Here is a 27,989-nt window from a genome sequence, read left to right on the forward strand (position 1 = left end):
TAAATTGGAAATGATAGATATTTGTATTTGTGTGAAGAGAGACCACCATTCCTTTGTTTGTTTATCACAGCTTTTTCTCTTTTTTTTGCATAAAATGTTGGTCAAGTCCTGATTGAAAATATTTTTTTTTTCATATATATATATCCTCTGGTTTCATATTAATTCATCTAAAAGGTTTTCACAGGCAAGAGTTCAGTTTGTTGTTGTTTGTTGTCTTGGGTGTACAGTAGTAGCTCCTCGTTGTCATCACAACGCCCTCTTTCCTTTCAGAGGGGATGGTGGTATGTATTTTTGGGGGGAGGTGAGTTTTCCTGTGGCCCCTCCCCCTGAGTCAGGATGAGGCCACTCCCCCAGCCGGAAGCCCCTCCCCTCGCTGCTATGTGGAGTCCTGATTGACAGCTTTCCCTCCGTTCATGGTGGGAGTCCCTGAGCTCTTTCTGGATCGGTGCTTGTCCTCTATCTCATGCAGTGACGGCTCCCTGTACATACAAACTGCAGCGGAGATGTAAAGAGAGCAAAGGAGAAGGGAGGAGAGGAGAGGAGGGGAGGGGCTCAGAAAGGGGACAGTGGAGAGCAGATTGAGGAGATGGATGTGCAGACAGAGACAAGGTCAGGTGTGACGCTGGAGGGACAATTATACCAGGCTGGGAGGGATAAGAGAAGGAATTAGGGCCATGTCAGCACTTTTTTTCATCACATTGCTTGACAAGTTCTCAAGATAATATCTATGAAACACTACTCTCACTAGAAACACGTTAGAGGTGATGTACCCACAACAGCTGGAGAAATTTTCTAAATGAAAGTGCTTTTTCTTTTCTTTTTCTTCTTTTTTTTTGCTGAGAGTTAAATAAGAAGATTGATTTCACTATCATGTGTATTAACTATCTAATCTTAGCTTAGTATGACTGGAAACAAGGGGAAACAGCTAGCCTGGCTCATTTGGAAGTCTTTTGGAAATATTGCATTTGTTAAAAACAGTCTGATATAATGAACTATTTACTGCCGTGGTTGTTGGATTTGCTTTAGACACAGCCACACTGGCTGCTTCTGTTTCATTTTCCATCATTAAGATAATGTTAAGCTAACAAACTGCTGCTTTTGGCTTATTTAGCATTCAGACATGAGGGTGGTATCTATAGACTCACATACCTCTTGGCATGAAAGCAAAAAGTGTTTTCCCTGAACTATTTCTTTAATAAATAATCAAATCCTATTAACCTGTCTGTCAAACCAGGATTATTTCTCTACACATTAAACAGAGCGCTATACCAGATGTTTTTAGCCTATTAACTGTGAATGTGTATACTTTAAATTCATGCCAACACTTTTCCAAACTCTACCATACATTTTGTATTCCTTTGTACTGTTCGAGCCATCAGTTTTCCATTAAAAAAACATTAAACCTGCTTCAGATAATCTATTATAGTAAATTAACAGTCTTATTGCAAGATGATTAGTTTAAAGTAGTGTTATAGCCTATCTGAAATTGAATTAGTCTTTCCAAAGTAATTACCAGGATAGGACACACAATTTATAGTTGATTGTAATAAAAACACGCATTATCACAGGTAGGTTACTAAAACACAGTTAAGAGCTCTTTCAAAAAACATTGTTCAACAGGCTCTCTCATACCTTCAATGGGCCTGGGCACAAAGTGTGATGAGGGCTTAGTCTTCTTGACCCGATTGCCCTTCATAACTTGCCCCTCCTTGGTGAGGCCAAGGAACCAGGCTCGGCCCGACTCCTGCTGACGGTATACAGTGGACGAGTAGATCACATAGTAGTTCTCGAATACGGACTCCTTGAACTTACACTCCGGTGTGAACATCTCCTGCAAACAAGTAAAAAATCAATGCACAGAGAAAATGAATTAGGATCCACATAAATATCAAAGACACATGCAGAAATAACCAGCAACAAAACAGACGGAGGATTTTAATGAAATCTCATTTAAGGAAGAAAAAAAAAAAGCTGTGTCTGTTTCACTCTGCCAATATTGGCTTTCATCACTAGCATGTGTACATTGCCAAGGTCAGTAAACATACTGTATTCTCACACACACACACACACACACACACACACACACACACACACACACACACACACACACACACTTGGAATCCAAGTAATAAGACCGATAGTCTTATTAGAATAATGGTGAACAATGGAAGATTTTTATCTCTCGGCTTCATTATCAAAGCAGTAAGTCAAGGAGAAAGCCAAGGGGACACACAGGAGGTGGAGAGGAATGACAGGAAAAATGAAAAGATCCAGTTACTGGATACACTGTCGGGACCGAGTGCAGTGCCAGATTATTGCCATGACAATGCGAGAGAGGAAACAATGTTCTTGGCTCTCTAACTCATTACAGATCTAAGCTGCAGTAATTTGGGTAATTTGTTAAATTTTAATGGAGATAATGGGGGCACTGAGTTCCAAATAGGCAGGGAAACGTATGTCTTTACTTTTTCAACAAAATCTAGACTTAATAAAGCAGGTGAGCTGATGAGATGAGAAGGTGGGTGCCAAACCTCATCACCCTTACCCCTCGTCCCTGCTCTCCCTGAATGCTTCCCGACGGCAAGACGGCAAAATTAAAAACCAACACCAGTCAGTTTGAAGAACAGGGAAGTCATGTGTGTCCAAAATAGGTGCAGGTGATGCAGAACAGCTGGCTCTTGGTGGATGCTGGGTCGTCTCATTTTAGGCAGGCTCTGTGTGTGTGTGTGTGTGTGTGTGTGTGTGTGTGTGTGTGTGTGTGTGTGTGTGTGTGTGTGTGTGTGTGTGTGTGTGTGTGTGTCTGGGAGTCGGTGCTGTATTTCATTCATTAATATCTCCTGCAAGGTTCTGTGCCCTTTTAAGGTTGTCCATTTGACTGACAGCCCAATTCTGCTTCCCGCTGGAGGTGACTGTTTACGTGTTTGGGTGTGTGTGTGTGTGTGTGTGTGAGAGAGAGAGACAGAGATAGAGAGAGTGGGAGAGCCTATAAAAGAGTGAAGGATTGAGACTGAAGGAGAGGCTGAGAAAAATTATGTTAAAGGGTTGGATCACACGAATCACAAAAACTAAAAAATGAAAATCTTGATTGTACTATCTAGCTATGTGGATAGTTTTTCTGCCTCCTCTCTATTACAATGTAGAGGAATTTAATTTTGCTTGTGAAGGTCAAAGCAATGAAAATTTGCATTTAGATTTTCTTTAACAGTGTCCTTCCAGAAAAATCACTTATTTCTGTGGACAATCTTCAGGTATTACTTTCTACTGACGACATAACGGCTGTTGAATTTTAATTTTTTCGTTGAAATGTTTTTTAATTTTCTTTGAAGCTGTGAGCCCGTAGTATTGGGCAGGAGGAACCTCAAATCTCAAAACCGAGGTATGTTAAACCTAATCTATCTACATGGCTAGATAGCAGTAGTAGTAAGTGAGGAAACTATAAAATATGTTTTCTGCATTGTTTTGGTGCAACATTATACCACTTTATACAATCAGAACAGTAATCCTGTTAGCAAACAGTCCAGTACACTCACCACACGGAGACATGTTTCTGTCTACCTGACAAATTTAAGTCCAGAATTCACTCTGCTCTTAGCTCTCTTTTGTTCTGGACTCAGTGGTGCACCACCACCACTGAGAAAAATATCTGACTCTTTATAGCTGCTAGAAATTTCGGTGTGTTCACCATCTAGTTGGCAGGTAGGCAAGCATACAGTGGATTTATCAGAGCTTTTACACTGAAAAGAGCTGCCCGCTGTGGCTGGAGACAAAGTTGATGAGAGCGCTGAGACCAAAACATAAACAGCGCAGTTGTGGGCCATAAAACTCTCGTCCCAGCAGTCCCGTAGAGCTGAGGGTAACTGCAGTCGGGTCATACACGATGGACAGATACAAATGAGGTCAAACAAAATCATCATATTTAATATTTAGTGGAAATCTTTTGCAGTCAATGACTGCCTGACATCAGCTGCTGCTTTGCATCTCCCCTGGCGATGCTCTGCCTGCTTCAGCTCGCGCGTGTTTGTGGAGTCTGTCTTTACTCAGAGCTCAGTGACACTGAGATCAGATGATTGACTCGGCCAGTCGAGCATATTCCCCTTCTTCAACCTGAAATGCTCTCTGGATATTTTGGCCATATGTTTCAGATCGCTGTCCTGCTAAATGATGAAATGTCATCCAATGAGTTTTGACACATCTGGCTGAATCTGAGCATACACTCTGCGCCTGTGTACCTCTGCATTCATCCTGCTGCTTCCTCAGCAGTGAAATCATCAATAAATGCCACTGTGCCTATTCCGGTGGCGGCCATACTGTACATACCCAAACCATTATAGAACCACCACCATGTTTGACAGATGAGGTGGTGGCTTTGGGTCATGAGCTGTACCTGACATCATTTTGACTGAAGTTGAGTTTTGTTTCATCAGTCCATAGAACTTTGATCCAGAACTCCACTGGTTTCTGTCGGTGTGTTTTTGCAGCCTGGCCTGGTCGGTTTTTTGAGGTTTACTGGTGCTTTGCATCTTGTGGTGAATACTTTGAGGTTAAGGTTAGGCAGGTCTTCTCTTGATTGTTCACAAGGAAACATGTCCGTCTACGTCCTGAGAGCATTCTTGACTTGCTGTGCAGACAAAAGGGGCTTTTCTTCACCATTCTGCTCATCCACTTGTGCTCCCCAGTCGACCAGCTCGTTTGCCATTTTCTGGTTTTACTGTGAACCACTGTTTTTGTTTTGTTTTTTAGAACTGTTGAATTTGGCAAACTAACTACCATTGATATTTTTTGCTTTTATGGAGCCTCATTATCATCTTTTTCACTTGCAAGGCCACCTCTTTATTCCTCATATTGACGGACACCTCCACCTAAATCTAAGCAGCAACTCTCAACTACCTCAATCAACTCTGATTGGCACTGGAATGTAGTTTCAATTATTTTCTCTCAAACCAAGTTTCCTCAAGCTCAGAGCCCGAGGAATCGAAAATGTGTAACTGTCCAAATACTAACGGTCTGGACTCTAATTCTCTGTGGGTTTGTCACTAATAGCAATATCACATTACACATCACTTGTATCATTTTCATCCATTGTTAATCTAAACATTAATTCATTCAGCTTAAACTCACCGTGATCAAAACTAATGCTGTTTTAAGTCTATGTGTATCTGCGTCTTTGCCTGCGCGCCATGCCACAGTTCAGAAATATGAGTCATAGTGTGTGTGACTGCTCATTTATGAGACCCAGCAGTGCATGGCAGGCTGTGTAAAGGACTCAGGGAAGGTGAGGTCACATGGTTGGCAGTGTGGAAACGTCTCTCTGGTCAGCAGGAGGGAGGACAAGCTTTGTGGAGAGGTGATGGCGGAGTTTATCTGGGCCTGCTGACACATTGTCCAGCAGCAGACATCTCTCCCTCTGTGGGGGCACTGGGGGTCACATTGAGCCTGTCTGGCCGGGTGTGTGTTTGTGTGTGAACATATGTGTTTGAGTGGGTAGGTGGAGGGTGGGGGGGTGGGGACAGTGATACATTACACACCAGCAGGCTTTGTCCCTTCTTCATCTGGAGCCCAAATCAGGTCGAGCACACGCACACACACACACACACACACACACACGCACACACAGGTACGCAAACACATAAGTGCTCTCTACTCTCCTACCCTTCACAATCAGCCACTTTGCTTTGCCGACACGCAGTAGAATCCCCTCCAAATTCGTCCTCAAGGACGACACTCTGTTACTGTCTATGAAAAGGCTCGGGGCAGTTTGGAAATCACCCTGGCTGTGGCTTGGGAATGATAGGGGTGGAATGTAAGTGACTTTGAAGTCTTTGACAAAGTGCCTTGTTTGTGGATGACTGAGTGAAAATATGAGGCGAAGAGACGGGGTCGGAGCATCTCGTGATTAATGGGATCTCCTTAATGGACATGCATGAACCAGGGAAGCACACAGGGAAGAAAATGGACAGAAACACACGTTTGCAAATGGACACATGCGTACACAAAGTCATTGCAACACACATGCTGTCGCACATTAAAAATGCACGCCAACAGGTTTTCCCTGTCACTTCCTCTGCCACAGGAATACATAATCAACTGAAGTTGTTTCCGCCACAAAACAAGGAAGATAAAAAAAATAGACGTGCCATGTTTCAGGAATAGCAGGCTTAGTGATGGTAAACTGATCGCAAGGACACTTATTTATATTCTGTGGTGATCCGAAGGAGAAAAGCGAAGGACTTGTTAGTGAAACCGGGCACGTGAGACTGCTCACACTGCCACCATTAGGCGTCTCAGTAGGGAGCTAAAGATAAATAAACACAGAGGTCCACCTGAGACCCGCTGAACAAACACCATGGAAGTGCGGGGGAGAATAGAAATGTTTTAGCGGTTTTAACACAAAACAATTCGCATTCAACTTATTTTTTTTATGAAATTCTGCGAGCTGAGTTGACAAGCACTCTGCTGCCAGGCAGGTGTGATTCTACAGGCACCGATCTCATACAAGGAAATAAGTTAAAAGGTGCTGAAAGGCAGTGACACACACGCAGGTGATGTAACACAAAGATCTGTTGCAGAAATATAAATATGTAGTGAATGCAGGTGAAGGAGACAAGGGGAACAGGTGAAACAAGATGCAGAGAAGAGCATCAAACTATTTTAGAGACATCAGTTGCTTTAGCTAAAGCTGTGATGGTAACTGGCAGTTAGTTCAACAAATGGCTATGTCTATCAAAGGGAGGCTATATGGGAGGCTATTCCACTTATGAATAGTTGTGGCGCTAATGAGCCAACGTAAACATGGATGTAAACAATGCAGGTTTTTCGAAGAAGTGGCTTAATAAACTTTTTATGAAGGTAAAAATGTATTTAACACGTTCATTAGGCCTCAGCAAACAGACTGTAAACTTTGGGGAGAAACACTGAGTGTAAACTGTTTGTTAAAAAATAATGGAATTAATCATGGGGATGTTATATTGTATATTACGAACCTGTTGGCCATCTGGTTTACAGGGGGTTCACAGAAATGGAGTTATTATGAGTTAATTCATTTCCTGTCAGTCATTATTTGTAATATTGGGTGTCATCTGTTTCTCTGGATTACAAGGTATCTTAATCCTGGAGCCCCTTGCCACACAATGTCAAACACAACAAACAATAACAACACAAATAGCAGGTGACACTGTACAGTCAGACAGATATGAGTGATTGTGGAGGGTGGGGGTGGTGGTGTTGGTGGTGTTGGTGGGGGGGGGGGTGCAAGGTGTAGGAAATGTTAGATGAAACACGAAGCAAGAGAGCAAGATGTAATGGATATAAAACTGGGTTGCCAACAGAACTGGGTTGAACGCATCCTGAATCCAAATCAGTTACTGGCTCTATCTGAGGAGGGAGGCAGCACTCTGGCTCTGCATTAAGGAGCCCTGCTGCTGCTGCCGACACGCGACTTTGGATAAAGATGCAGAGGATATGGGGAGGACCTCCATTTAAATATGGGCCCGAGCCACTGGTGTATGTGAGAGATTTGGCCTCGGTGAGAATCCCAGCCCTGCCGTGGAACTCCCGGGGAGCTCATTATTATTCTGGGAGAGATTCAGGTCGGGGATTGTCTAGACATTACTTAAACCGAAAAATTCTTGTTCTCACTTTTTCCATCCCTGTGCTCCCTTTCCTGTTTATGTTTTCCTCTGTCTCTGTCCTTGTAAAACCTTCCGCAGAGAGGACATTGACGGCTAATGGCTAAAATCAAATCACAAGCACATACTAATGCCCAAATAGGCAAATACTCTTTCTCTATTCATTCTACTCATTACCTGCCTCTCTTTATCTTTCTTCTTTGTTTCTCCTTCCCTGCAGAGAGCACTGTCACTATCTGCCATTAGACAGACAGATACATGCCACTGTATGACATGCATGCACACTAGTGCCAAAGCAGTTAGTCAAATAATCTATTAGTAGGCTGACAGAGAATGATTCACCAACAATTTTGATAATGTATTAGTTATTGAGGCCATTTATCAAGCAAAAACACCAAACATCAGCTGTTAAGATGTCATCTTGGGCGTTTTTACCATTTACTGACAATTTATAGACTTAATGAAGTGATAAACTGAAGAAAAATATCTATTAGCTGCAGCCCTGACACACACAGTGTGCCAGTGTCTGATTCAACCCCACAATAACTCCCCATAACCACAGACAGAAAAAGATCAAGACACAGGAGGGGGGCAGAGAGAGACTACTCGCAAAATGCCCATTATCATTTGTCACTCGAACAAAATCTGAAGCTCTCCCTGACCTTCCACACCAGCTCTCTCTCTCTCTCTCTCTCTCTCTCTCTCTCTCTCTCTCTCTCTCTCTCCCCTCAGGGCCTTCTGTGAGACTTTTACTGCGACATGTTATTTTTTTCTGTGACATAAATAAGACACAGTAAAATTAGCAGCCGATTGAATATGTGCTCTGAGGATAGATAGATAGATAGAAACGGAGAGAGAGAGAGAGAACAGTGGTTACTGCTGTGCAGTAAACTAGGTCATATTGAGAAGTGTTATAAATAATGGAAGGGAACTCTTCATTGTAGATGCTCAGCCCCCACGCACTTCATTGCTAAACACTCCACACAAGCATTATCACCCTGCTCACCCATGGCTACCATCAGCTTCCAATCAGCAACAGGCTCAGCTGTGAGCTCTGCACTCCAGGCAAGACAAGCCAACCAGCAACCTGCACATATGAAACCCCATGCATGTCCTCGCCACTTCATTGATCAACAGCAATGTTAAACTGACTACTAAAAATGATCTAGGTCCCTGACACCTAGATGAAAGAGTGAGAGAAAGTTGCAGCACGACAGCGTCTCTCGAACACACAGAGGATAACGCTTGTCGCATTCCTCCACTAACAAGACAAGAGCAAAGAAGCAGGGAGAGAAGCAGAGAAGGGAGGGAGTGTTTGAGAGAAGGAGAGGTATTCCTCAGTAATTATCTCTCGGGGGGGGGGGGCTGTGCATCTCTGCTCTCACATGTTAGGGAGACAGAACAAGGTGACCAAACAAGCAGTGAGAAACTTTATATTTTGGAGAGGCAAACAAAATTAACGGAGAACTTGAATGAGAGAGAGCGCGGCAGGAGCGAATGAGAGAGGGAGGTGGTGGGGGGGGGTAAAGAGCCGAATTTATAACAATAAAAGTAAATGTGAGTAAATATGAGGAATGAAACTGAAGGACTTATTTTATAGCTGTGATTGCGCCACAAGAGCACTCATAAAAGTGTGAATAAAGAGCAGAAATGTTTGTCTCAACTGCTCTCCGGAAGCGCTTTAAGGAGTTCTCACACCATCTATCGCATATGTAATCTGAATTTCTACGTTAAACGGGGAAATAACGGGGAAATAGAGAGAGAAACAAAGGTGATCTGTGCTTTCATCCAACGGCTTGCATGTTAATTTAGCCTCTTTATGCACAGCACCACCCGCATTCTGCTTACCGATTGCATGCTAATTTCCCATGCTTCACATCTGCGAAACTGGACCTCCTCTACATGGCCAAAGAGTGCGTCCACTCTGCACTTTTAATTGAAATGGCCTTTCAACTGTTACAGCAAAAACGCCTTGCCTTCTAACAACCCACCCACCCTCTCCTCTCCTCTCCTCTCCTCTCCTGTGATAGAAAGGTCAAAACTTTGTTCCTCCGCCCATAAAAATGAAGATTAAAATGACAGGTGGAGAGTCGTGTTTGTAAAGATGAGAGCTGCCGTTTGACCCTCAGGTGCTGAATCACTTGTAATTAATAACAATCGCGTACGTGCAAATGATGATTACATCAAGGGTGTGTGGGTGGGGTGGAGGGTGGGGTCATTCGATATCCCCAACTTGGAGTCAATTTAATAAATTAAAAGATTGCTGTCTGTGCGTGATTAAACTTTAATTAGACGTGGATAAGTGGGTGGAGGTTTATTATAAGGCTCATAGTGGGGCTGTGAATCGTGCGCTTGTTTATGAGCCTTTAGTTATGAATGGACGTCTACCTGGATGAGTCACAACAGCCTGCGCATTTATTGCATGTCCTTCTCTCTGAACTTGCGAGTGCTCATACATCTGCCGAGGCACCGAGTTGTGCTGAACGAGAATGGTTGTTCTTCTGAAATAATGGCTCTGAATTTACTGGACTCAGCGATTATTCAGGTTTGGAAAAAAAAAACATCATGTACACTGTTTATCAGGTCTATTTCAAAATGTTCTCCTGCCTCTCTCGCAGTAAAGCGGCTCCCTTATCAATAAATGTAAGTTGCAATACAGCAAACCCGGGCTTCACCGTGTCCTTCGTTTTATGAGTATTTTGAGAACAAAACAACAACAACAAAAAAAAAAAGTTCGATAGGCAGTTTGTGAATTCCAGCTTCCTGCCAGTCATTCATTATGGCTGTCTGCCGATGAGACCGCCATCGCCAAGTCCCTCAGCAGAGGTTTGTGGGTAACGCTTCCCCTCCCATCCTCTTCTTTCCTCAGTAACACTGAAACCGTGAGACTGGATGTTATATAACCATGCCAACTAGGGATATCCTCCTGTCTCTATATCTCTGTCTATGCCCCCACCCAATTTCTCTGGCTTGCTGTGTGTGTGTGTGTGTGTGTGTGTGTGTGTGTGTGTGTGTGTGTGTGTGTGTGTGTGTGTGTGTGTGTGTGTCTCTCTCTCTCTCTCTCTGTCTCTCTCTCTCTCACTCACACACACACTCTCCCTCACTCTGCAACTCATTTCTACAAACGTGCTCCGGAAACATGTCTTCATCCTCAATGCAAGAGCTACGACTTAATGTTTTCTCCAACTGACATCCGTGACTGTGTCCACCCCCACCCATGCCTCTGCTGCCCACACTCGCCTATATGCTTCTCATATATTACACTGCACATAAAATATCCATCTTCACAATATTTACTCCCCCACTGAATCTTGATTTTTTTTTTCTTTTTTTTTTTTTGTGAGATGTGCTGTATGCACGTGCGTTGGACTTTGAAGACCATTTGGCTGACATAAAAACAAAATGACTTCAAATTAATTCCTGAACAAAGATTTCATCAGAAACAAGTAAAAGCATTTCACAGCTCAGATTGCATTGATATAAAAAAAAGGACATTTTCGCTGTGTTGTATTCTTTCATGACAGCAGGAATCCTGGGATAGAAGTCCGGATGAAAGTTGAACAATGCAACATCACTCACATCAAAAGAGAATGAAATTCAGTGGAATTTCTGTTTATAGCTACTACATAATGAGTCTGCTCTGGTAGCCAGTAAAAGAAGAAGAAGCAATTTTTTAAAAAGGGCTGAGCACTGAACTTGATGTCAAATTAAATGTAAAACACGCACGGTGCTGCTTCAACAACAAAGGGGGGGTTTGGAAAGGGAGGTGGTGGTGGGGGGGATAAGTGCTGCACAGCAACACAAAGGCACATCTGAAGAGCTCTCGAATACAGCAGAGATGAAAGGGGTTTGGAAGGGCTGAGTCTTTGCTGCAGTGGGATATTAAAAGAGACAACAAACAGAACAAAACACAACACGTGTAAATGAACTAATACACATGCCGGTAACGAACACACGTGCACAAACCTAACCGTGTGACCGGAGCAAAGGGTCGCGTCTTACCGAGCTGTAGAGCATGCCCTCGCCATTCATGGCGATGTAGAAGCCACTCTTCACCCCCTGGATGGCCACCACTCTCAGACCCACAGGAATAAGATTAAACAGGGCTGCAGGGCAGACAGAGTGAGGGAGGGGAGGGGAGGGGAGGGACAGACACATGCAAAGAGACAGAGACAAAAGAGAGACATCAGACAGAAAGGACAGAATAGGATAATTGAGTTTTCACTTAGCTCCTTTGGATATGACAGCCTCTGATCTCTGCTCTTTGGCTATCTGTCAGCGCTAACGTGAATGGTAGCTATACAGGACATAGACAATGGCAGCTCTGAGGCACCTGAGTCTCACAGTGAAGCATTAATGTTAGAGCAGGAATACAAAACTTTCTGGTGACAAATGATGTTTGCACTAGAAAAAAAAAAAAAAGATGGCAAAGCATCCGGAGCGTTTTTGTACAGCAACCCAGTTATGTAGCTGAATGAAACTGTCCTCGTAGTAATGTCACACTAGCATAGATTTATGTGACTTTGTATGCGACAACCCTTGTTTGAACAGATGCAGTTTGCGCTGTCAGTCAGAAAGGGAGTGAGCCAATATAACAAGAGAAATGAGGCTGAATGACAGTACAGAGTGCAACCGCGGTGAATGTCTTAAACCCCCTGGAAATCCGGGTTTAAATCGTAAGTATGTCTTCGTAACATCCTATAAGCTGCGCTGAGTATAACAAGGAGATGCCTGTAAAAGATTTCTCGTTCATCCAAGTGGATCATCAGTTCTGAAAACAACCGGCCCAGTTCCAACAGATTTACTGTCAACTCTGTAGGTGAGTCCGGCTCGACCTGAGGACTGGACTGTGACTTCCACGTGCTTCGGTTTGTGGAGGGCGTGAGGACGCTCTTTACCTGCTCCACCCTGCCTGTATTATTGGGATGATTGTTCTGAAAGTGGCGATGGGGACTATCAGATAAAGCTGGCAGGGATGAGAGGAGACGTGCCAACGCGGGTCTTGTCCGCCGAGCAGATTCAATTTCACTCAATAAATATCGACATGCTGCTTTCGCCTGCCAATGGTTTCAATCTGCCCTCAGGCCACTGGTGGGGGTGATACACACTGACCACTCCTGCGGTTAGGTGTACTCTTAAGAAGCGGGATGTTTGCGGCATAAAAGCAGAATATTAGTCCATTAGCACCTTAAAATCTTCTTTTCTCAGGCCACTCATTCTCTTGATTTTTCCTCTCTCTCTTTTCTGTCATAACTCTCTCCATCCCCACGGTCTGTCCCACCCCCCTCCACCCCCGCCGCTCCTCTTTCTATTTGCCTTTCATGGCTGCTGCTTTTGTCGCTCCGATGACTGACGGTGTCTCTCAGAGGCGCCGTGCACAGTTCTGTCACGTATCACTAAAACCCAGGAGTGTTCCACCCCAGAGCACCTTCACCTATCAAAACATATTCTAGCCTTTTTCTGAGAAGTCATACTTATAGTAGGGCCCTCAAAAAGACTCACCGTGAGGCCCTGGCTTGAACAGCGGGAGGAAAAGAGACATAAAATATGGTGAGCTAGTACGCTATTTTGCTATAATTACGATCTGCCGTCCCTGCTCTCATTTGCCTGCCAAAAAATTAAACAGCTGACAGGAGCTGTCATTCAGCTACCTTCTTAATGTCCGGCTCTTCTATTTGCAGCTCAAGGAGTTGATGGATTCCATAATTACAGCTGCACTGACTGCTGGTTGAATACCTGATGACTATTCTGAAGGCGATTCCTCTTCCTTAATAACCTCAATCCTATCTCTCACTGAGGAAAAGCGAGCGGCTGGGCCGGTGCAGGAACAGAGTTAAGAGATTTCCGGGGATCTTCTATCGTCTGAGGGCCACACAAAGTGGGTTCAAACAACCCAATAAAGAGAAATCCTTGAAACGGCAAGTCTTCCAGTGGAGCAGTAATCGGCTACAAGCAAAATCCTGCAGGTAGGCTAAAGGAAGTGCATTTGATGTGAGGAATACTGGCGCAGCAAGAAATAAACCCCGCAGGAAAGGTTTAGAGAAACACTGAGCCAAACTTCAAATGCCAAGGGCACGTCTCCAAATCCAGAGGGAAAAGCAAACCCAAAGATGGCAGCGTGGGTATATACAGTATAGGCGTATTAGTATGTGTGCTTATATGCAGTGTTTAATAGTATTTTTTCTCACACTTTTCCTTCACTGTGCCAGAGTTGATAAAGTACTTGAAATCAGTGGCTGGGTCTTAAAAAGTCTTCCTTCGTCCCATCCATCAAACCGGGAGTACCAGAGACAGATGGAGTGTGACCGCCTGATACTGCAGGTGTCTCATAACCAGCAAATATCTTTCTAGAGGCTCAGTGTGTGCAGGTAATTACTGCAGGCGATCAACTGATGACAATCAAATTAATAACTGCTGAAATTTGAACATGGCTCTTAATTAATTGAATGGTGTTCTCTCTGGCTCTGCCAGTCAGCCATGCTTACCACTAAATCAGTTTTACGTGCTATAGTAACAACCTGTTCTGCTCCATCACCTCTCACAGTTTACTGAATATTTTGAGTCAAACAAGTTTTATCATTCAAAAAGCTATGATTTAATTCAAGCAGAATGTCATTTATTTATTATTCTTAGGCATTTGTCTGACAAAAAAAAAGTGTCCTTGTCTCAGCACTTTGTTGTCATTCAGTGCAGAAATATAGGAAATAATAAAAAATGAAATTGAAACGCGCTATGGGCTCAGGTCGCACCTTGTATGCAGGCGACATCATGCTCCCGTCGGTTCCACTGAACCTCCCCCTGAAAATAAATTACTGTATTCCATCTGCTGCTGCTGAGGATACTGCAGGTCAGAGGGTGGTGTGGTTCAAGGGTGGGGGTAATCTATTATTCTAATAATCCAGCCGGGGCAATCAATAGTTCAGTGCAAGACCTGAATACCAAATCTTCTTTGTCCGGTTCTGTCTTAATCACCCTCTCTTTTTCTTTTATTCTTTCTGCCTCTCTCTTTCTACTAAGAACTCTTCACAGTTCTTCTCACTGCACCTCCTCCTCTCCTCCGCTCTCTCTCTCTCTCTGTCTTCCTTCGGACTGTCTCTGAGCTTGAGGCATCTTATACAGAGAATTATTCATTGGGTACAAACGGAGAAGGTGGTATTTTTAGTTTCCTGTGGCTGAATTATTCACTGCATTCCTCCAACCCTGGGCCAGCGGAACTGCTTAAGAGGAGGATTACCTCGAGGTGGGGAAACCCTCGCATTCAACAAAACCCTCACCAGCCAACACCCCCCCCCCCCCCCCCAAAAAAAAAAAAAAAAAAAAAATTACACACAATAAGTGCATTCATCCATTTTGTTCTGAAGACCCTTCATTTATGCCTTAAGTAGTCCTCACAGAAGATCTATCTCCTCATGAAATATAAAACGATGGGCGTCAGGGAGAGACCGTTCTTTTCACCGCATGACTGCTACGGTCCAGCAGCTTTGGCTCCGGCTTCCTTCAAGATTGGCAGGATGTTTTAGAAAAGAAAGGTCATGATTGGTTTCCTGTCTGGCTTCACTCCAGACTGGGAGTGTCCTCATTATCGCTTCAACGACCATTCTCCGCTGACATATATCTCTTCCTTGATCCTTCAACTTCCCATAGGAAACTGTTACAAAAGCCACCATGTTTTAATATGGAGGACCCCCTACAGACTCCACCGATTTCCCTCTTTCCTGTTCCTATGGGGGGCGGAAAGGGTGTGTTAGGGGACTATACCCTGGAGACTATTTATCCACTGGTAGTCCGCTATGGAAAGTCGATCGGTGGTGAAATATTGAAAAGAAGTGGCTCGGGGAGGGATCTTTGTGACAAGGAGTGAAGCTGTAGGGCTACAGTTGTGTCAGGTGATGGGTTTTTCCAGGAAGGAGATTCTGCTGTGATAATCACACACTCTTCAGAGCTGAATCAATCAAAACAATGTGACATCTACGACCACGCAGTGTATACAGTAGAAATGGTTTACGTTGTAGGGCCGGGGCAGGGATATCGGAATTCATTTAATTTCGGAATAGAAATTTTGACACAAGATACGCCATAAATACTGCATTTGTTCACTGTGAAAGGTATATAGAAGACAGACTGAGAATACATAAACCATTTGAGAAGGTTTTGACACATTTATATCCATGCATACTGTTGCATAACCAGATGCAGAAAAGAGGCCACACCGCCTTGTGGAATTTGTTGAATAGTTCCCTTTAAAATTGTACATTTCTTGTATACATAATCCAAATCAGTGAGGGCTTCTTAAACTAATTCGGGAGTGCTTTAGGCTGCCCAAATGGCATCAGTTATATAAGAATTAAAAATCATAGAGAACACCGTATAAAATGTGGTAATATATTACATAACCAACTGACTCATTGCCATTAAATGTTTTATGCTGGAAGCTGTGGCTTCCATAATGCTCCACTCACTGTTGTCGCTGTTCTCGTCCTTGCTGCCGTCGATGGTTCCATCCGGCTGCATCTGCAGGTAGAAGCCCTGCTGGCTGAACAGTCGTGTCACGATGCCTTTCAGCTGCGGCTCTGGAACACACACACATACATACATACACACACGCACCCACACACACACACGCACACACACACGCATACACACAAACCGACGGCCAAGCCACAGCCCCATCCCCACCAATAATATGTCAGAATAACAGTCTCATAATTATGACAAAAACATACAAATGAGTAAATACCTCTGCCTTCAGCTAAGTGTTTGCACACTGTTTATATCAAACGCTGAGATTATCACAACGATATGTTTGACAAACAGTGTTCAGTTAATTGAAAATAAGACAAATTGGCTGTGGAAGATGGAGTGTACCACCAAAATAATAATAATTATTACATAATTAAAAACTTTTAGTGTTGTGTATTCCAGTCATATACTCAATTTATTTAAATATTATATAAGAACTGTTTTTGAATTGTGTATCTTCAATACAAAATCAATGAATCAATTTATGAACTGTATCTATCAATATATCAATTAAATGTCCAATTATAATTAATCTTTTTTTTTTTTTTTTTCAAACATATAAAAAAGTCTTATTATTCTTGTGGCACAATCTGACCTCCAAAGCTGCAAACGAATAACATAAACTCACAGTACTAGAAACAACTTGAGTCTTTAACTCCTTAACCAGCTGGCGAATATCAATATGACTATGATGGACAGTTTGTCAAGAGTCATCTGCTGCACCACATAATCCCAAAAAAAGGGTAAACTGCTGTTTGACAGGAAGGTCTTTATGATGGGAACACCATGACGGGAAATCAATGAAAATGTTGTTACTCTCTGATAACACCATTGTTACAGAATCTGGTGATTTTGCATCATTTGGAAAGCCTTTTTAAAAATCGCACTTTAATGCACACCGACATGCCAATGGTTTATTTATTTGGTATGAAGCAACTGTGCATTTTGAGGGTTATTCTGATTGATATTCAGTGAAATCGTTCTCTCTTTCACTAAGAGATTGAGCTTTTACAGGCAACAGGTTCACACAGAAGGATTTTTTTTGACATAACATCAAGGAGACTGACCTAAAGTTTAGGGAATTTTTTTTTCCATTACAATACCCCTGAACCAACCTCCAACTCTGAGGCGGTGACATCTGGCGTCTGGCCAGGGTGCTGCCTGAAGCGAACACTTCAGCAGGTGGAAACAAGGATTAGCTCAAGGCAAAGAGAGCCTCTTGGCTTCAGGCAATGCCAGGAAAACATAGATGTGTAAAAAAAAAAAAGAAAGAAAGAAAGAAAAAAACTGTGTTTATCTGATGTAAAATGTATATGTGGTCTCAAGTGTGGCAGGTCTTTTGATCTTGTGTAAAAGAAGTAGTCAGATTCAGATGACATTCATTAGCATAAATCAGACAGGAAAATGCTGAAGCGTAATTCTGACTGCATAGAAAAGAAAGGGCATGTACTACGTATGTGACTGAAATTATAGATTCTTCTTAAGGTTTAGTGAGAGTAAAGTAACTCTAAAGCTGAAAAACAATGTGCTGCTTTTTGCAGTGGCTGAGATTTTGAGGCAAGCTCCAGTGAAATCAGACAACAATTCAGATGCTGGATATTACTAATCCTTTGTTTATTCTCTGCCTGACAAAAGAAACAAATTAAGCATTTTGTCACAATTGAATTGGTGCTGCTCGGTTTCATTTTATGTGCCCAAATAAACATTAAGTGACAGAAAATGCTTCGCGGGCACACAGCATGTTCTGACAAATAATATAACACGTGATTGGGATGAAGGAATATGAGCGAGCCTGACTGTCCTCCAAGGTCATAACAAGACATGGAGATCATGCGATTCAGTGCAGTCCAGCCAGACGCATAAAACACCCAAATATATCTGGCAGGAAGAGACATTTTCAAACTTGGTATCAAGAGAGACAGAAAAAAAAAATCCAAATCCAGATCTGTCGTCAACAGTAATAACAGATGTTAGGTCTTTGCTTGAGATTACCGGTGCCTAAATTCTATTTACATTATACAGGAGACAAGTGTGCCAAGAGGACAGCTCATAGAAAGACTTAGCTAAGTAGTGACCCCCAGCTAGAGTGGGTTCACTTCTACTCAACTGTACATCATCCTGACCATCAATCCCCAACTCACCTACCCCTGGGGTGGGGCCATCAATTCCTGGGACAGGCCCTTCATCATCCATCACAGGCAGGGTGAGGAGAATGTGTGTGTGTGTGTGTGTGTGTGCCTGTGTGTTGGCTTAAGTGTATGTGTTTGTGAAAGCACATGGGAGTGTACACATCAGTAAATCACATGTGATAACTACACTTCCATAAATTAAGGCTTCAACGTGGGCCCGAGCAATCGCTGACGGCTCATCAGTTCCAATCATTTAGCGGAGAGTGTGTGCATGCTTGTGTGTGTTTGTGTATGTGTGTATGTGTGTGTGTGTGTGTGTGTGTGTGTGTGTGTGTGTGTGTGTTCATGTGTGTGCAGGTACACACAGACTTGCAGATAAACTCTTACAACATGAGTTTGTGCGTGACAAATGTCTTTCAGTGTCAACGTAAGAGATCATCATCCTGTGTGTGTACGGGCCATTAAAATGTCAATAAATTTACTTCATACCAATACAGAAGGACAAAAACATTTAGGTACGTCGACAAATGGCGTCATGACCATGAAATGGTGAATGATCACCTGCTCTGATACAGTGTTTGACAAGGAGAGACACATCATACCCATATACACCAATATACACTACAATAAGAACCTCTACTACACTTACACAGTAGTACTTGACACATATTTACAGACATAGAACGAGGAGCGAGGATAAAGACTGATCCGACATTGACTGACAAAGAGAATGAGGCAGAAACAAAATGAGAAGAGGCAGAGCCAAAGACAAAGAGAGGAAAGAGACAGAGGAGCAACAAACGGCTGGCTATAAAGAGAGCTTTAGCTACAAGAAAAAACAGGTAAGAAATTAAGCTTAAAAAATCCAAGAAAGCCACACAGAAGGAGGGATGAAAGAAAAAGGGAGAGAATCAGCAAGGGAGAGGGTCGTCGGCTGTCAGACAGGTGTTGAAGCCCCCAGCCCCTCCCTCCCTCCCACCCTCCCTCCCTCGGCCCCCTACCCATCAACCCGACCAGCGACCCACCGCCCCCCCAACACCCCCCCAACCCACCCCCCCTCCCTGGCCGAAGGAGGGAGTCGACATGGGCGCGAGATGGGGTGGAGACGAGAAGAAACACAGCACACACGGATGGAGGCTGAGCTACTGACCTAGCCTGCAGCCCTTATGGGACACCTGTGGAGGTTTCGAGGGTGCATCTTACGAAGTGGGTGGGAGGGTTGGGGAGGGGGGGTGGGGGATAGAAGGAAAAACAACAGTCTTTTAAACAGGCAGAATTCATAAATTCTCCAGTGTATCGGCTGTTTATATGCAAATATATGGCACAAGGCATCAGTGGAAATATAAGAATGATTAATTAGAGGACATAGAGCATCTGTCTCTGCTGCGAGCTTTACAGCTCGTCTGCCTTCCTGTCTGGCCATGTATGTCAGTTGAAAGGAGTTACCTACCTGCCCAACAGTGTCTGGAGGCCTGACTGGTTTGTTGTCTGTCTGTCTGTCTGTCTGTCTGCTTATGTTTCTAAGCATTTTGTGGCAGTTTTTTTTTGGGACTGGGATTGTTTGTCTGTCTGATGAGGCTGCACGACGACAGGGATTTAAGTCTGTCTGTCTGTCTGTCTTTGTTGTCCTCCCTCTCTGCCTTAAAAAATTGATGTCAGTCTGTCCGCCTGCCTCACTCCTCATCAGTCTGTCTGCAGGACTCTGAGTGGACCTGACTGTCGTTCATCGCTCGACCGAACTATATGGGGAGGGGTGACTTGCACCGCTGGCTTGTTATCTGTGCACCAGGAAAGAACCAAGAGAATTTTTTTTTTTTTTTTAAAGGGGGGGGGGGGGGGGGGGTGCTATACCATGGATTGTAGTAGGCATGGAGCCTATGTCTATCAATACAGCCAGAGTAGCTCTTAATCACTAAAGCTATACCTCCCTTCACTGCAGTAAAGCTCCCTCTCTGCAATAAACATTTACCATTAAAACATTTAATCTCAAAAGAGCCTTGGTGCACTGCGGTTCAACTTATCTCCCCTCTGTACCACAACCTGCATTAATATTGAATTAGGCAATTTAAAGCAGCCTTTTTGAGTGTATTCAAGTTGTGTGTATATGGGTGTTTGGCAGGAGGAGGGGGGGAGGCGGGGAAGGGGGGACATAAATTAGGTGTGCAAAATCGAAGGCTTAAAGATACTATACAGCTATTGGAACAAAAGCTTTGACTGGGAAACCGTGGCATCAGTTTTTCTTTCAGGGTAATTGATGATTCTGATCAGAGCAGTATCACAATAGATAAAGGGGTAACGTCACAACATATAGATCATTTCCTATACATCCAGGCTGCTCCTCTTCGGTTTATGAGAGGGGGGAAGGTTGTGTCGTGGTGGATCGACAGACAACAAGAAGACCTAATGGAACAGGTGGATTTTTTTTTTTCGCACCGCGGAGAAAATCTACCTTCTCCTCCGGTTCGGATTGGAGCCCTCGACTGCAGTATAATGCCTCTGCTGCTCCAAAGAGGGGCGGGGTGGGGTGGGGGGCTGGGGAAAACCGCTTCCATACGCACACATAACACACATCAGTGAAAAAGAATCTACAGCACTGACCTGGTCGCCGCCGAACGGGTCTTTTCTTGCCACTGCAGAAGCGGACTTTGCTGAAGACCCCCAAGAAATGCCTCTCGCAGAGAGAGCGGGGGTCTTTGCTGGGGCTGGGGCGACGTTTCGAAGTAGAGACCCGGTCGCTGTTCGACTCCCTCGCCTGGCGTTTCTGCCGGATCAGGGAGCTGGCGATCGCGGCCATCTCCCCGAACCGAGACTGAAAACCGAGAGTCTAGTTCGGCAGAGGTCGGATCTTTGATGCAGCTTCTTGCCGCAAAAAAATATAAGAGAGTTTGTTCTGTGTTTCGGCCCACGGGTGTTTCAACCAAATGTCATCCTGATCACGAAATCCTCCGAGTTCCGTGCATCATTGCGCTTCAGGTAGCATCCTCTTGAGGGGACCGTGGCGTGTAATTCAGCTGCTGCGAGTTTGTGGCACTCGGGGCTCCGAATCAACAGCAACCGATCTCAGCCTATATGAAACATAAATCTACGGGCTAGGCCACAGGGGCCGACATATCAGTCGTGAAAACATGCAACAGTGTTGATAAATTGATGCAGCTGCGCGTCATTGGAGAGCTTCAGGTATTCCAGGTGAACAGCGCCGCGTCTGACGAGCACCACTTCGTAATCCTCATCTGCACACCAGCCTATCCTCTGGCTTCCTGACGCCTTTTTAAATAATTCGCATCAAGCTAAATCCATGCACAAGACGCTCGTGCGTGTCTAGAGAAAGGATCCGAACTTTTTTTCTTTTTTCCCCCCCTTCTAATTATTTACTCCACTCCGACGAATAAGACGGTCCAGGATGCTGTGCAGGAGCCCAGATATGTGAGCCAAGTCTCCCAGTTCCGCCGATGGCACCTCTAAATGCAGCCGGGCAAAAAAAAAAAAAAAAAATGGAATCGGCAGCAGAGGCTACTCTGCAAGGATGCTGCAGAGATGTAATTTAAGCCCACGGGGAGGGATTCTCGTCTGAAAAGCAACAATTAGTTGAGGCGAACACACGCCGGAGTGCTTTTTGTTGTAGCGCACAAATAATAAAGTAGCCTAAGCATTATTTCCAGTGCGTCCCGAATGGATGCTGTCGGTGTGTTACATCGCCGACAGCGAGAGTGAACGATCGCGGTCCATAGCCTCCTCTCTCTCTCTCTCTCTCCCTGTCTCTCTCTCACCCCCCTCTCTCCCTCTCCAACTCTTTTAACGCAATCATACGTGATTGAGGTTCGTATTAGGAATTCTCAGGGGTTGCACTGGGAAAGATGGATGATCTCGACGAAGAAAAGATGTGAATGTAAAATAAATTTAAAAAAAAAAGAAAAAAAAAGAAGGGGGACGGGGTAAATTTTGGGTGGGTGTTTATGCAGAAGGGAAAGTGGGTGCGCGCACACGTGATTTTGTAGTCCTTTGGGATATATGTGCACATCTAAAAAGGGAGCGGGTGATCTCACGAATGCCTCTTTGAATTATACTATAAATCCTAAGCTGCAAACCAGTTTTCAAATGGGAGGACTTTGGTCAGCGAGATGGCCACATTAAATTGTTAAGAAAGCAGTGTGCATAAAAAGAGAAATCTTAATCAGCTTTGGATGATAGGCCCCTCTACACAGCCTATTATTAATCTCATATCTTATACTTAAGGAACATAAGCACGCATTTTATTCTCTAAAGCCCCTTGGCCACACATGCCATAAAGAACATATTAAATCTGACTAAAAGGATTATCTGCAACAGGTTTTAGCACATAGGGTATGAACACAAATCACCACAGACCCAACACACAGACCCAACTCATGGAGAAATATGATTTTGGACTCATGGAAACAAAATGAATGACCACATGGTGCAACCAAAACATCACAAATAACAACATCAGCACAACACCAAAAACTGCCCTTTTGTTGCTGCCCGTTTCTGGGGACAAACGCAAACCAAAAGCTGGTTTTAACTGCAGCTATAAAGGCAACTATTACTATCAGAATAAAGGTTAATCAATGTAAAGTCCCCCAAAACTGACCTCAAAATGTGTGTGTGTGTGTGTGTGTGTGTGTGTGTGTGTGTGTGTGTACCAACATGTGTCTGAGCTCATGTGACCAAGCCTCTGGTTTCATGTTTATCATTGCATGGGCAGGGGAGCAGGGGAGCACACACACACACACACCCACACCACTCATACTCACTCACTCACACCCACATACACACACATAATAACACATGAGTCTTCAGCAGCAGAGCAAACCTCTCTCTCTTCCCGTGATGAAACAGCATGAAACATTTAGAGGCTTTTTCTGGGACTTGGTTTGACATTTTCTCTCCAAACTGAATCCAGAGAGAGATCGAGAGAGAGAGAGAGAGAGAGAGAGAGAGAGAGAGAGAGAGAGAGAGAGAGAGAGAGAGAGAGAGAGAGAGAGAGAGAGAGAGAGTGGGGGGAAGAGAGAGAACAGAGTAAGGATGATTTTCTTTTGACTACCACTGTCTGCTCTCCCCAACCCCCTCCTTACGTAAGATTGGGATATAATGGATGAAAGTGTTGAGCATGAAGCGTCGCTACCCTGGCTAGCCCTTTGTGTGCTTATACATGTCCCTGTGTGTGTGTGTGAGAGACAGAGAGAGAGAGAGAGAGAGAGAGAGAGAGCGAGAGAGAGCACGATGGAGGGCAGATACAATCTTTTCCCAGAGTATGACAGACAGACCGACCAGGAGAATGAAGATAGCAGAGAAGTCAGAAACTGATGGCCAGAGTCAGTCAGCCTGAATGGAGCTTTGTGTTCCCTCTGAGTTGCCAGTGAGTGGTAGAAATGAATATGTCACTGCAGCATAACAAAAATATCAATAACAACTTCAATATAACATTCATCATTCCAGTGCATATGCAGGAGTGTAGTATACACTTCTTAGAAAGTATACATATATATATCAGTAGTAGTGAGGTAGGTAGGTGGCGAGTGTACCATATAATATATAGTATAGTATAATAAATATATAGTAGCGGGTAGGTGGTATAGTTATATATATATATATACACATACACACACATATATGAAGTGGTGGTGGTTTGCAATATGAAATGAGATTTCTCAGAAATGGGAGGGACTGTGTGGTTTAGAGTGCGATAGAGACATATAGGACATATATCACTGTCTGGAAAAGATGAAGTATTCCCTAATGAGGATCTGCGAGGCTTCCTCCCTCGCCCAGAAACAATTGCTGTTCGCTTCATTCCTTCAGGGAAACGTCCACAAGCGATAAAACACTGACGCTATGAAATGTACTGCAGGTAGCAGCCTATATATATACAGTATATATTGCAATTACTTAAATTGTCAGTTAAAGTGAATTTGACTCTGAGAAGGTTGGACGGTTCATTCAACAAAGCGGTGTGATTTCAGCAGCTTTAAAATGTTTTTGTTCCTCAGTGTATCACCTGTGTTATTTGTCTTTGTGGTATAAAACTTCTCAGTAATGTGTAAAAATGAAGCAAACGTGTGTTGAATATACAGTTGATGTGTTTTATCAGACTGCGCTAGTTCCTGTGTTCCAGCTTTTTATCTTTGAAAGTAGAACCAGTTGCTACTAAACATCTCTGAAAACTGACAGACATAAACCGAAAGCCCTGGTGTCCCTGCGGCTCTTCCTTTGGTGCCACCACCACAGGAGTAACTTGTTGTTGAGGAGTGTAATTTCTTTACACCTGCTGCCCCCCTGTGGAGAAAATAATTCACTGCAGGTGTTCATAGAGAAACTAGTGGATGTTTCTGTAATCTGAAGTTCGACACTTCAGTGTGTCCTTGAAATACCGCCCAGATTTGTTGACTCACAATAGCTGGAACTAGTTTGCACCGTGTAATGTCTGCTAAACTGGCCTGCCAACTCCACAGGAAGTAAAGAGCAGAAATGTGAGAAATGTGAGGGCGATGCTGAGACCCACAATACTCATTACCACACTTTTACTAACATAGCTTACTGTTTACAGTGCAGTAGGTATATACTAATGCATAGTTTATAGTTATAGTTATATTGTTGGTGTTATATGCATGTTTTATTTTACTATATATTTATATATTTTATTGATTTTAGTCTTTATTTATTTTAACATATGCTGCAAAGAGGATTCCTGCCAAACTTAATTTCATTGTGTTTTCAATGCAATCACAATGAAGAATCTATCTATCTATCTATCTATCTATCTATCTATCTATCTATCTATCTATCTATCTATCTGTAAAATTCAAGTTGTATGAATGAATAAAACAATTACATCACAAGGCAAAGACAAGATCCCTGCATTGCAAAAAAGCAACATTTACTAGCAGCAATTTCAGCTACTAATCTTAGTATTGCTCTTGCTATAAGCAGAAAATGCAATAATGTTAACCAACTGCTGATTAAACCAACAATGACTTAATTTAAGTTCAGCCATATTAAAACAATCTGTGTTTGACAATAAGCCAAAACTTTGTGAGCTTTGGATGTTTTACTCTAAGTGCCACAGATGAGTCTACAAGGACAACAGCTTTTACTACAAGCTTATTTTACAAAACATAGTCACATTATAGGAAATGAAAAGTGGTCCCAAAAGTTATTTAAATTAAATCTAATTTCTATCAATCAAACAGTCACATGAAAATGACAGAATGACAACTATAAAGCTTTCCGGCGCCATTACAAGAAATGGGTATAAACCACTCATGAGGACAAGGTTTCGCCACCGGTTGTTTCTCTACTATGCCACCCACCACACAGGTGCCCTGCAATCCAGACAGCCCGACTACTGTAGTTAACTTCAATGAAGGCAAAGCCAGGTGCAAACTTGACACTACAAAGGAGAGCAGGTGCAAACATTTAAGCCTACTCAGAAACATCTTTCACTGAAAAATCCCTCTGAGGTAATTTTGGCGTCGTGCCTGAATGTGCACAGCATAATACTTCTTACTCCCCCTGCTTTACATGATCCTGTACAGTATACTGGAGCAGTGAATGATGCACTGAGACTGCCACATACGGGAAGCCATGGTTTTGGCTCCTTCTTCAAGAAAGTCAAGTGTGTGGTCCCCTCTTTGTTTGACCAGTGATTTACTGAGAGTGTGTATGTGAAATATGCTCAGTTATGGAGAATGTGCTGCCATATAAACAGAGCAACAAGGGTTAGGGCTATTTTGAAATGACATGTTATAGTCTCGGAAGAGCAACAAAGCAAAACCTCGACAATTCATAAAACAGAGAGTCAAATAGAAAAAGATTAAACTTGCAAATTCAGTAGCGAGCTGGTAAACATGAAACAAACTACAAAGTCTTCACCCGACACAGCTTCACATCGAAACGGCTTCAACTACATGGACGCATTCATGTTTTGCATCCTTCTGTGTCAACACAAATGAGCTGACTCATAAAGTTCTGATTGAGGTCACAAGGTTCATCTAACAGTGAGCAGAGATGCAGGATAAGGACTCATAGTGTTTTACATCCGAGTCCTACAGATCCCAGTGTGCGTGCTGCTTTTGGTCCAACTACCTCAGAGGAATCAACTGTGCTTAATGGAGTTTCTAATTGTCTGCCCTGAATTTGAGAGCTGCTCCAACTGAAGCTACCGGAGATCCTACGTACTGCAAGTGACAGGACGAGGCAGGAGAAAGGTGTTGCATTTGTCTCCCAGTAAAACAGCGTTCTGTCTCATTCTGGAAATACTGGGGCATGTTTTTTTTTTTTTTTAATGTGTCAGGGGATGTAGTTATGTTATGAGTGAACATCAGCAATGCAGTGGATTGCTGAAACATGACGAGAGGACATGGCAGGCTTCTTGGGCTTATTGCCAAACACTGTTGAGTGTCTGGGTGCACATGCAAGTGTGTCTCGTTGAGACTTCACATTACCAGGAGTAGCATGTTTTGTAGAGGACAAATTGCAAAGTGAGTCACTTTTAAAAGTACTGTTTCATTTACAGGTGAGGGGAAAATGCAGTTTCCCTGAAAATGCTACCTCTACGCTGTGCCTCGATCACAGCATGCATTAATGCGGTTCATGCCAAAGTGGAGTTTGGGGACTTCCTGGGGTCCTAGAGAGGTAATGAGGAGAGACTATTCCTGTTTCAACTGATTTCCAATCACAGTTATCCAGTAGGAGAGTAGACTGTTAGGTGGTTTTAAATTGAGATTTAACTCTGTGCTGTTAGGTAGGGCTTCATGGACAAACTGTCATCAAATCAGGGTTCAAATGAGGTTTCATAGAAATACAATTAGTGAAATCATGACATGAAAAGTTTTGGAGCTTTTTGCTCTGGGGTACTTCTGCTATGGCGCTATCCGTGGTGCTGAAGCGCTCTGCCTGTTTTGGGGCCCTAAAACAAGGCTGCCTCGTCTCCAGGCCCCTGAAGTTTAATGACTTGATCCCTGCATTGTCCATTTTTTGGCCCGCTTCACATGCAGCACTGGAACACGCTCGTCTGCAAATATAGCTCGGTCTGGTAAAGTATCTGGAGCCCTCTCCTCTGCTCTGCTCTCCGGAGTAGTGCGGCTTGACGCTGACTGCCAGCAGCTATATCCGCGGCAGCCGAGGACTGCACACAGAACTCGGGACAGATTCGAGGAGCACAAGGAGAGGCTCTCTCCACTGCAGACTCGGAAGATGTTACTCACACACTCGAGTGGCCAATGAAGCCACTCACCCCACCACCACCACCACCCCTCCTCCCCCCTCTCCTAGTTTATATCTCCCCCCTTTCTTTTTTTTCATCACTCAAGAGAGAAAGCATGCAAAGCCAAAGGTAGCTATAAAGCTATGGTGCTATGTTTTGTCTCTCACCGTTGGTGATAGTGGTCGACTTCGATCGTTGTCCACAGAAACACTGCAGCATATGCGCTCCTTTCTGAAGGAATGGCCTCAGAATCCTCATTGATTTGGGTTGGTGGGAGCCTTCCTCAATCCAAACAATCGGACAACGCTATCACAACACAGCAGGGTCAGGCAGCATAGCGTAGCCAGCCAGCCAGCCTCTCTCTCTACAGGCTCACAGCAGCCCTCAAAACGCCGGAAGGGCACAGTCTGCAGGACAAATTACGCTAAAACGCGGCATCTTGAGTGATTCCCCCGCTTCTCTCTCTCTCTCCCTCTCTCTCTCTCTTTCTCT

The 27,989-nt window shown here is 43.6% G+C and overlaps 1 protein-coding gene across 3 annotated transcripts; it reads right to left on the bottom strand.

The window, feature by feature from the left end:
• Positions 1-301: 301 nt before the first annotated feature.
• Positions 302-27,944, bottom strand: LOC111229107 (fibroblast growth factor 12). 3 transcript variants are annotated; one of them, XM_022755286.1, is made up of 6 exons: positions 20,873-21,068; positions 19,425-19,472; positions 16,085-16,195; positions 11,628-11,731; positions 1,633-1,831; positions 302-492 (listed from the first exon to the last, which is right to left on the bottom strand). In XM_022755286.1, the coding sequence occupies exons 1-6, from the start codon at positions 21,066-21,068 to the stop codon at positions 377-379; spliced, it is 774 nt and encodes a 257-aa protein (XP_022611007.1). In that variant the 3' UTR covers positions 302-376. The 3 variants fall into 3 exon arrangements, with proteins under 3 accessions (XP_022611007.1, XP_022611010.1, XP_022611009.1); XM_022755289.1 differs by lacking the exons at positions 19,425-19,472; positions 20,873-21,068 and adding an exon at positions 27,665-27,944; XM_022755288.1 differs by lacking the exon at positions 19,425-19,472.
• Positions 27,945-27,989: the final 45 nt, after the last annotated feature.

The sequence above is a fragment of the Seriola dumerili genome, unplaced genomic scaffold (assembly GCF_002260705.1).
Source record: "Seriola dumerili isolate Sdu_G_001 unplaced genomic scaffold, Sdu_1.0 BDQW01000226.1, whole genome shotgun sequence".
In the NCBI taxonomy this organism is placed as follows: Eukaryota; Metazoa; Chordata; class Actinopteri; order Carangiformes; family Carangidae; genus Seriola; species Seriola dumerili.

Bases quoted from the DNA above. Each gene is read 5' to 3' on its own strand.
- LOC111229107 (XM_022755286.1), bottom strand. From the start codon at position 21,068: ATGGCCGCGATCGCCAGCTCCCTGATCCGGCAGAAACGCCAGGCGAGG. The intron at 16,196-19,424 runs GTCAGTAGCTCA...TGTGTGTTCCAG, and splicing joins CCATAAGGGCTGCAGGCTAG to AGCCGCAGCTGAAAGGCATC. The intron at 11,732-16,084 runs GTGAGTGGAGCA...TCTGCCCTGCAG, and splicing joins GGACGAGAACAGCGACAACA to CCCTGTTTAATCTTATTCCT.